At 57.2% G+C, this 10,777-nt stretch overlaps 1 protein-coding gene across 1 annotated transcript; it reads left to right on the top strand.

The window, feature by feature from the left end:
- The first annotated feature begins 5,843 nt into the window (after positions 1-5,843).
- RSPO1 (R-spondin 1) lies at positions 5,844-10,504 on the top strand. The gene is made up of 5 exons (XM_041417667.1): positions 5,844-5,937; positions 7,608-7,799; positions 9,082-9,231; positions 9,560-9,748; positions 10,353-10,504. Exons 1-5 carry the CDS (start codon positions 5,844-5,846, stop codon positions 10,502-10,504), a joined length of 777 nt encoding a protein of 258 aa, XP_041273601.1.
- The last annotated feature ends 273 nt before the right edge of the window (positions 10,505-10,777 follow it).

Raw genomic sequence — 10,777 nt, 5'->3', positions numbered from 1 at the left:
CACCAACATCCTCCAGGGAGATCCTCTGGGGCTGCAGCTTCCTCATGTGCTCACGGGCAGCAGGGCAACATGGGCTGGCTGCAGGATCCATTGCAAGCCACCCCAAGCACTGCCAGGCCTGCAGAGCTCAGACCTGGCTCCCCCTGTCCTAGTGCTGCAGGGGGCTGTCATCCCACAAAAAGGCAGAGTTTGGATGGGCTCAGTCCAGGCTGGCAGCAGCAACTGCTCTGGAGGGCACCCTTGCTGCCTGCTCGCTCCCTCCTCTCTGTCCTGCCACACACCCAGAGATGAGGCTGTGGGTGATTTTTCCCGGTTTGTTTTCCTCTGCTGCTGGAGTTGGTGCTACCCCTGGCTCTGCAGGGCTCAGCTTTTGTAGACAGTGATGTCTGGGAGAGCCAGAGCACTGGGAATCCCCTCAGGAAGCTCCTCTTGGCAGATGGTTCCTGTGCACATGGCCACCAGAAAGCCCCAGGTGTGCTCAGGGCTTTGCCCTGGGCTCCAGGCTTTGGCAGCTCAGCACAGCAGCTCCTGGCTCATCGGGCCCCTGTGAGCCTGGACGTTTGTGTTGACAAAGCTGTCAGGCAGGGTCTGTGGTGGAAGGAGCTGTGAGCCCTTGTTTGCATGCATTTCCAGAGAAATAAGAGGGGACTTGGGTATTGAGCTGGATGTGTGTGCACTTGTTGTAGGATGAGCCTCAGCACCTCTGCCTGTGCTTCTGGGTGTGTGTCAGACCCCCTGCTCCCACCCCCAGGGCTATAGCTGACACGGTGTGTGTCCATCCCCACCTCCTGGGGCACCTGCCAGCATGTCCCTGCTCAGCTATGGGCTTTTAGGGAGCCCTTTTGGGGGAAAAGCCAGATTTTCTGTGCCCTGCTCTGTGCTGCCTCAAACTGGGCTGCTCTGTTTCCCGGTCTGAAATTTGTTTGTGCTGTTCTGGTGAGGCTCTGCAGGAGGCTCAAACCCACCCGAGCTGTGCCTAACAGACACAGGTTTGCCTCTGCCATGACTGCAGTCAGCTCCCCAGGCTCAGAGCTGTGCCTGCCAGGGTGATTGCAGTGCAGCTCCAGATGCTGCTCTGGTTCTGTGGAGCAGCAGCAGGCACAGATCCTGCAGCCTGCCTCAGGCTCTGCCTTCCTCCTCCTTCTCCAGAGCAGCGTGCTGCCTGTGTGCTGGCATGAGGGCCATGGGAATCCCCCTGTAAAACATTTCCTGATGTTTTACAGTGCTGAAGCACTTTGCTCCTGGAGGGAGGCCTGTGGCACTATGGATCACAGCGTTTCTTGGAGCAGCTACTGTGGGGGAGCTGCAGGGGCTGGGGAGCTGCTGGCCCTGGAGCAGCTCCCTCTGCCAGGGCAGGGCACAGGGATGGCCAAGAGCAGCAGCCCCTCCTCAGTGTCACAGCACGGGGAATGCAATGCAGGAGCTGGTGGAGGAAGTCAGACCTCAACAATGCTGTGGATAGCTCTGCTGCCAGATTGGGCTTTTATTATTTTTATTTTTTTCACTGAAGTTTATGGGTTGGGGATTTTGCAGAACTTGGCACTGGGATCTAATATCAAATGAAGACCTTCTGGTTCGGAAATTTGACTTAATGCAGCCGTCTTTTATTGCTTCAAGGATTAAGCAGAACAAAGTGGCTGTGCCTGTGCACGTGCAGAGATGTTTGCCAGAGGCACGTGAGACACCCTGTGGCAGCTGTGATGGCCCAGCCAAGCCTGGTGGGACCTTCCACTGCAGAGGGTTTCCCAGTGCTGCTCCTGGAGCATCAGCCCTTGGGAACACAGCAGCACAGAGGGACTTTCCCAAAGAGAATGAGGGCCCAAACATGCTCCCTCAGCCCTTCCCTCCCATGGCAGGGCTGGTGGAGCAGGCAGGGAGCTCTGCCATGGGGTCACCAGCACAGGGAACAGGGCACAGGCAGGGCAGGCAGCGGGCTCAGGGAGCACCAGCAGCGTGGGCACATCTCTGGGTGCTGTGGAACAGGGACAAGGGACAACCAGCTGCCATCTCTGGTGTTTGAGGGGGCTGTTGAAAGCTCCACAAAGGCAGGCTGGGGAGTGAGCAGCGTGGAGTTGCTGCTGCCACCCACAACTTTACAGAGCTGGACTCTGCCCTGGGGCTGGGAGGCTTTGGGGTGATGTGTCCTGTGGCTGGGAGGCTTTGGGTGGTGTGTCCTGGGGCTGGGAGCCCTCAGGGTGGTGTGTCCTGGGAGCCTTTGGGGTGGTGTGTCCTGGGTGTTGTCCCCTGGTGTGGGGCTGGGAGATGTGGGACCAAGCAAGCCCTGCAAAACCATGACTCCTCCTGCAGGAAGCCACTTTGCACATATTCACACAGAGGAAATTCAAATTCTCTATCCAGGACCTGGAAACCCAAATTCCCCACCTCGCAGCTGGGCTGTTGGCAGCTGTTGGCAGTTCCCAGGGGTTCATTCCTGCTGCTGCTGTAACCAGGCCTGTCCGGCCTCCAGCATCTGGTCCTTCTCTCCAAGGCTCAGTAAACCTTTGGAGAGCCTGTTTACATTTGGGATCCCTGGTACATTCAGCAAGAGGCAATATATCAGCAATTTAGTTATTGTGGATTAGGTCTCAAATATCCTGGGGATATAATGTTGGTCTTTCTCACCTTGTGTGTAGGAGGACTAATGGCAAATTATCTGGATGGTTTACATTTTCTGGTTTGTATTTGAGCTCCCAAGGACCAATTTATCCTGATTGAATTGCAAACAAGGCTTAGTGCCATCTCAGATTCAGGGGCCAGGTCTCTCCATAAATGAATTCAGAACAATTCAGGTTACCCCAAATTCTTCCTGTAGATTGGATAATGGCATAAATCCTGCGAATGTTTAGACTGGAAATTGTTTGTAGCAACCTGAGCTTGACTGATGGCCGCAGCAACAGAAAGAATCATAACTCGTGTCCTGCAGTGAGGGTGGGGAAGGCAGTCCAGCCAGACAGTCCAGCTCACCACAGACCCCCAGGTGCTCGTGGGGGCATTTGGAGACCTGTGCATCACGTGTGACCTGCCAAGGCAGCACCTAGAATGCCAGTGGCCTTTCTGTGCTGAGGCAGCAGCTGTGGCCAAGCCCAGGCTCTCTTTGGGCTAGAAAGTGAGGAAACAAGGAGGGAGAAGTGTGTGCTCACTTGGTTTGTGCTGCGGTCTCAAGGTTTCCCATGGCACCTCCCTGCCCTGGGCTGCGCTCAGAAACGGGGTCCGCGGTGGTGGCACGAGCGTCACGCTGGCTCTTGGCACACCAGGGCTGTGTTTGCTCCCTCAGGACATCCATCCCTGCTGCTGTCCCACGCCGGGAGGCCGTGCCCAAACTGTGAGTGTTGTGTAAACACGGCGTGTGCTTCCTGTGGGCGCGCTGCACCGCAAAGCCGCCCTAATTAAACACCGGGGGCGGCCGGAGCACCACGGTCCCTCCGGAGCTGCTTCGGGACAGTTTGGGCTGTGCTGCACTGATGGCATCCCCGGGGTGTCGTGGCCCTGCTGAGCATGTGGACTGTCCCACATCACCTGTCCCGACCCCCTGCTGCCCCCCAGGTCCCCGCACCAGTGCAGAGGAGCTGCGGGGATCCCCCTGCGCTCAGCTCCGTCAGTACTCCCACCAGCCCGGCTTAAGCACTTGACAGTGTTTATAAAGCAGCTTGCAGCAAACAGGCTTGGAAGTGCAGAACAAGTTGGTGTTTACACAAGTGACTAATTATTTATTTGAAAATCCTGCGGACCAGCCGTGGGCCGTAACGACAAGCACATGGCGAGCTCTGGGCTCCTGCCCCAGCAGTCGCAGCGGGGACACGGTGAAAAGTTCAGAGCCACCAGGGCAGGGGGACAGTGGCCATGGCCCAGGTGAGCCAGGGCTGCCAGGAGTGTCTGTGCCATGTGCTGCCACAAAGCTCAGTGGCACGCGGGTCACGCTGCTGCTGGGACAGCCCCCTCCCTGCAGGCGCTCTGCTGTGGGGCCATAACCCCCTTAGGTGGGCTGGAGCAGGGGGCTGCTGGGCCAGCAGCCCTTCAGCAGGTCCCCCAGGCAGGGTGGGCCAGGGAGGGGACCAGCCCCCCGGGTTCCGAGTCCATCCCAGGCGGAGGCCGGGCTCGCTTCCAGCGCTGTCGCCACCAGTTGTTTGGGGCATCGGTGATTGCGCAGTTATTATAAAGGGATTAAAACAATTTTCTGTTTCGTTTGACTTCACAGAGCAAATGTTGTCGCCTTTATTCCGGCACAATGTCTGCCGTTGGCAGGGCTTTGCTCTGCCAGCTGCACAGAGGAGTGGGGCCCTGCTTGGCAGTGCCAGATCTCTTGGTGCAGCATGGAGCTTGCCCTTCCTTCACACCGGGCACAGGGAAAACCACTTGAAAACTACAGGGAAATGCCCTGTCAGGAGCCAGCTGAGCAAGAGTTTGGGCACTCTCAGGGAAGGATGGTACTTGTGGAGTGCTGGCTGGCTGGCGGGCAACTAATCTTCCCTTCTCTCTCCCCAAGTTCATGCAGAGCCATTGGTTTGCTGCCAGCCTGGCCTGCATCTCATCACTCTGTCCTGCCGTGCACATTGGGCTACTCTGTGTCATGGCTTGGTGAGGGCAGCATGGCACTTGCAGCTCTCTCTGCCCCACATTACTCTCTCTGCCCCACGCTGGGTTCCCTGCCCCACGTTGGGTTCTCTGCCCCACGCCAGGCTCGCTGCCCCACACCAGGCTCTCTCCCCCGTGCCGGGCTCTCTGCCCCGTGCCAGGCTCTCTGCCCTGTGCCAGGCTCTCTGCTCCACGCCAGGCTCTCTTCCCTGTGCCAGGCTCTCTCCCCCGTGCTAAGCTCTCTGCCCTGTGCTGGGCTCTCTCCCCCATGCCAGGATCACTGCCCCATGCCAGGCTCTCTCCCCCATGTTGGGCTCTCTGCCCTGTCCCAGGCTCTCTCCCCCATGCCAGGCTCTCTCCCCTGTGCCAGACTCTCTCCCCCATGCCAGGCTCGCTGCCCCTGGCCGGGCTGTCTGTGCCGGTGAGCCTGGGGCAGAGCAGCTCCCTGTGCAGGCAGCGCTGACCCTGCCCTGTGCTTCAGGGAACCGGAGATGGGAGGTTTGGAAATTCCCTCAGAGCAGAAAGGCAGCATTCTGGGCAGCTCGCAGAGGATCCCACCCCGTCCCCAGACAGCCCCAGCCCTGGCTGGGCACTGCAGGCTCACTCTCTGCTAGGCTTGACTACCAGCCCCAGAGGTGCCCACTTGATGGGAAACATCTTGTGTGCCTGGCACCCGCAGCAGCCATCTGCCTCTTGGGGAGGGCAGCCCAGGGGTCTGGCTCTATTTTAAACAAGTTCCAGCTCTAACTACTGTTTGCAGCAGTGGCAGATGGCAAAGATGCACTGAGCATTCAGATGGGTGCTGGTTATTAGAACAGGGACTCATGGATGAGGCTGGAGCACAGTTCTCCCCACACCTCTCCGGGTGCCACTATCTGCCAGCACCCCCAGTGCACCCCATAACCCCTGTGCTTGCCCCCAGCTATTGTGGGAGCGATGCTGTCTGTCAAGTTAACCTGTTCTCCTCTTCTTTTGCAGTTCCTGCCAGCGTCCCTGGGAACTGCGAGCAGCTAATGCAGCGCTGAGCCCCCGGTGGGACTAAGGCCGAGCTCCTGCACTCCAGACAGGGATGAAGGTAGAGCCATGTTACCTGCTACCTAAGCTGGCTGGCGCTGCTGTAGTTTGTGGATATGGTCCCAGCCCTGGCTCCGTGCACAGACTCTCAGCTCTGATCCCACCCGAGAGGATTTAGCGGCAGCAGAGAGCCCAGCTGTGGAGCACGCTCCCCCAACCACCCCACGACGGAGGGGCTGCAGCGCTGGAGAGTTACTATGCAGCTTGGACTGCTTGTGGTGGTGGTTTTTCTGAGCTCGATGGATCTGACAGGCAGCAGCAAAGTGGTGAAGGGCAAGAGGCAAAGACGAAGTATGTATGAAATGCTTTTCTTCTCTACTTCCTCGCATGATGCCGTGAAGGTCGCGCTGGTGTGAATGTGTTTGCAGCACAGGGAGCTGGGCAGGGCTGTGGTACCCCAAGAGCCTGCAGAGACCCCCCAGTCCCACTCCCCATGTGCCCTGAGCTGTCCCCTGAGGTCACAGGGGGGTCAGTTCTGCCTCCAGCCCAGAGGGTCCCTGGAGGGGCTCGTGCAGGGCAGCCAGGCAGAATTGGCACAAGAGCAGCCACAGGCGTTTGCCCTCCTTTATGTAAGCTCATGTTAGAGCTGTTTTACATTAAAACTGGTTTAAATTAAATTATAGAAAATTGATTTTATATTAAAACTGGGACTGCTGAGCCCTGGGAGAACAAGGAAAACCTGACGTCATGGCTAATGCTATAAAGAGCAATTTCCAGTGAGAGCCCAGTTTATACCTTTGCCATGGATGCAGAGCTTGGCACCAGGGCCCAGCGCTGCAGGAGGGATGGGGTTGCATCCCTGGGGGTCTCTGTGGAGAGGGGCCAAGGCCCACAGTGCCAGGGGGTCCCAATCCAGACCAGGGGACCCTCCTGGCAGCTGGGGGCTGAGGACCCCCCTGCCTTCGGTGTCTTTTCCCAAGGATGAAGCAGCCCCCACAGCCACAGGCCTGGCAATGGGGCTGGGGCAGGCAGAGGGGGTTGTCAGGCTCTTGGGTCATAGTGGGGGGACAGAGCAGCTCTTGGGTCATGGCAGGGGGACAGGGCAGCTCTTGGGTCATGGCAGGGGGACAGGGCAATTCTTGGGTCATGGTGGGGGGACAGAGCAGCTCTTGGGTCATGGTGGGGGGACAGAGCAGCTCTTGGGTCATGGCAGGGGGACAGAGCAGCTCCCTCACCTCTAGTCCTGACACTTGAACACTGTGCTGCTCTGTGCTTGCTTTTGAAGTGTAGTAAACATGGTATTTAAAAGAATACATCTTTTAAATACACAGCTTTTCTATAAACAAGGACATGGCTTGCATAATAAACTAATAAAAATAACCTGCATTCTAGTCTGCAAAGAATGCGATTGGTTTCAAAACAAGCAGCATTTTATATGATAATTAAAAGCAGAAAACTCTCAAGACATGGGATTGAGTATTTTTCTTGGACTGAATGTAGGAGCTGAGAACACATCTCTATTTTGGGGGCAGTGACACCTCCTGACTGCCAGAGAGAATTTAACATAGGCAGGGTCAGAGTGAGATCCAGCCTGGGACGCAGCATGGACAGAATTAATGGAACAGTTTTGCTCCAGGGCCATGCACTCTGCTCCTCAGCATGGAGGCACTGCAAGGGAGGCAGCAGGAGGTGCTGGACCCCTTGGACATGCCCCTGTTAGTGTCTGCCCCACACGGGCACCGGGGCTGGGGGGCAGCAGGCTGGGGTGGACAGTGCTGGGCCCTGGGCACAGCTGGTGGCTGTTTCAGGGTCCTGCTCCTCAGCACAGCCACTGCTGTGACTCTTGTGCCCATTCTTGGCACAGCTCTGGCTCCTGTGGCCATCCAGAGCAGTGCTGCAGTGTGCCAGTGCTGCAGGACCCTTGCTGTGCCCCAGTTGCTGCCAGTGGTGCAGAGGTCTGGGGTCACAGCTGGTGCCTGCAGAGCCCAGCACCAACCACTGCCTCCCTCCTGCTCTTGCAGTCAGCACCGAGCTGAGTCAGGGCTGTGCCAGAGGCTGTGACCTGTGCTCTGAGTTCAACGGGTGCCTGAGGTGCTCCCCCAAACTCTTCATCCTCCTGGAGCGCAACGATATCCGACAGATTGGGATCTGCCTGCCTTCTTGTCCACTGGGATACTTCGGCCTTCGCAATACAGACATGAACAAGTGCATCAGTGAGTGTGGGGCTGGAGGGAAGGGGTGGGCAGGGGCAGGGTAACGTGGCCTCTGCCAGGTTTTGGGGTGTCCCCGGTGGGCTGCAAAGGTCTGGATAGCTCAGTCCTGTTCAGCACAGCCTGTCCGAGCTCCCAGGCAGCTCCCAGCCACAGGCTACCTTAGCAAGCTCAGCTCTTAGGAGATTTCAGCTCTTTTAGTGATTATCAGCTCATTGAGTGATTTCAGCTCTTTGCTTGCTAAGTGCCGTGGGGAGAAGCACTGCGTGAGGTTCCACAGGGAAGTCTTTATTGATCTTCTGCGAAGGTTCTCAGTGACAGCTCTTCTGACAAGCTGGGCAAAAGTAGCTCTTTATACCGGGTACAGGGGTTTTAGGAATTGTCCAATAGTAAGGGTCAAGGGAAAGTGACCTATAGTCTTACAGAGAGATAAGCAAGGGTCTGAAAGGTGAAAGAGGGGCTTCTAAGGTCCAGCATCATGACTTGGCATTTCCTATCTTAGGCTGCTGAACACCAGAGAGCCATTGCAGGCCTGTGCCTGCTACAGCAGGGCTCTGCAGGGCAGCCTCTGCCCAGGTGCAGGAGGTGCTGTGGCTGTGAGGAAGGGCTGAGGCAGGGCTGAGCCTAAGAGCCCTGCTCAGCACTGCACGGGCATGCTGTGGATGTGGGATCTTGCAGGACCTCTGGGCAGTTTTGTTGTACGGGTTGCCAGACTGGCAGCCTTTGGGAGGAGGGAGATCCTTTCAGGCACTTAGTGCCTCTTTTCCTGCTCTGCTGCTCGCCAGACTCAGGCGGCTCTGAGTGAAATCCTTGACTTGCATCTTGTAGCCAGAGCACCAGAAAGAGCTGGACATGGAAACATGGGATCACTCCCCTGGCAGGTCCGTGCACAGCACCCTCACAGCCAGCTTTCCATCTAGCTCCCTTTCCGTGCAGCCTGTCCTGTAGCTGCAGCTGGAGCCAGGGCTGTATCCTTTGCACCGTTCCCTTTGGCTGACTGATGCTCAGCTGAACCCCAGCCCAAAACCTTCCCACCCTGCCTGATTCTGGCCTGGCAGTGGCTGCTGCTGGCTGGCTGTGAGAGCTGCAGCACAGGGCTGTCCTGCACAGGGAATGGTGCAAAGAAAACTCACTTCTGAGTGGCACAGCCAGGCCTGGCAGGATGCTCAGAGACCTGGCTGCTGCGGGACCCCTGGGTTGGCAGTGTGGAGCTCCTTGAGTCTTCTGTTCACATCGGACTGCATGATGGCTTTGGTGATTTTTTTGCCTTTTTTTCCCCCCCCAGAATGCAAAATTGAGAACTGTGAGTCCTGTTTCAGTCGAAACTTTTGCACAAAATGTAAGGAAGGTTTGTATTTGCACAAAGGGAGATGTTACGTCACATGCCCTGAAGGCTACGCTGCTGCCAACGGCACCATGGAGTGCAGCAGTCCTGGTAAGCAGCCCTGCACTGATGTCTGCCCGTGGGTACTGCTGCAGGGGGGTTTAGATGATGATCCAAGCCCCTCATGGTACCCATGTCGTGGGGTAGAGCCCTCTGGGAACCAGCCTGGATGGGGAGCAGCCCCTGGTGTTTGTGAGCTGTGACCCAGGGCTGCTGTGGTGTGGCAAGGAAGGGGTGCTCAGGGACTTAGGAACCTGCTGGGGAAACACAGACTGCCTTGCAGCCTAAGGGGGGAGAGATGCAGTGGTGGGCTCTGGGATGGCCTGGGCTGGCAAGGCAGGAGCAGGAGTTACAGCTGGGCTCTCTTGTTATCTGGCAGCACAATGTGAAATGAGCGAGTGGGGGCCGTGGGGGCCCTGCTCCAAGAAAAGGAAGCTCTGTGGCTTCAAGAAGGGCAATGAAGACCGAACAAGGCGGATTCTGCAGGCTCCCTCTGGGGATGTGTCTCTGTGTCCTGCAACCACGGAGGTGCGGCGCTGCACGGTGCAGAAGAACCAGTGCCCCGAAGGTGAGCAGAGCTGGGGGGCTCCCCATCCCTCCCCACACCCCAGAGAGCTCAGGCACAGTAGCCAGCCAATTGTCCAGTGCCACAAATGTGCTGTGCAGCTCCTGACTCCTCTGGAGTGCAGGGGATGTGATGGCAGCTGGGAGAGCTGCAGGTGGAAGAGGCACAGCCACCAGGGGGGTGATCCTTGGCGCAGCTTGTTGTGTGCCACAGGTTCCAGCTATTTTACAGAATTCACAGAATGGCAAGGATAGAAGGGACCTCCAAGATCATCAAGTCCAACCCATGCCAAAAAACCCCATTTTATTTTCTTCCCTGGCCAGAGAGCAGCCAAGGGTGCATGCCTTTGCGCTGCTGTGATGGGAGCTCCCTACCAGAATTGCTCTGGTTTTCCCAGGAATTAGAGTCTTCAGGATGAATGGTGGTTTGGTTATCTTGTTACAGAATGGACAAGGATTGCAGCTGTGTTGAATCTTCTGAGGGGAAAGGGCTCTGAGCAGTGACTAAATGCAGAGGAATTAACCAGGAGGGCAGGGCGAGGGGAACGGGGCCGACCTGTTCCCCAATACCTCGCTCCACCTCACGCTGCCCCTTTGCTTTACTGCAGGGAAAAGGAAGAAAAAGGAAGAGCAAGGAAAGCAAGACAATGGGAACAGAAATCGGAAAGACACCAAAGACACTAAGTCTGGCACCAAGAAGAGGAAGAACAGACAGAGAGGGGCCACGGTGCCCGCGACGCCCGCTAGCCCTGCCCAGTAGCTGGCCAGCGCGTCACCGGATGGCAAGACTCCATTGCTGCTATGTATATGAAAGCTTTATTGAACAGAGCACTGCTACATCATGTACACGTGTCCAGAGACAGACATATACTCCAGACTGACCCACGGACTGACAGAGGCCACACACACACGCTGAAGGAGGCTGCACACACACCCCGCCCAGGACTGTGGAGGAACGCTGCTGAGGAGTGGGAGCGCACACGGAGGCAAAGCCACAGTGTCCCCAGGGCTCTGTGGGGACACTGCAGGGAGC

This window comes from Onychostruthus taczanowskii, unplaced genomic scaffold (genome assembly GCF_017590055.1).
Source record: "Onychostruthus taczanowskii isolate IOZ18803 unplaced genomic scaffold, ASM1759005v1 scaffold56, whole genome shotgun sequence".
Lineage (NCBI taxonomy): Eukaryota > Metazoa > Chordata > Aves > Passeriformes > Passeridae > Onychostruthus > Onychostruthus taczanowskii.
Note: the sequence above shows the minus strand (reverse complement) of the source record. Positions and strands in the feature narration are given on the sequence as shown.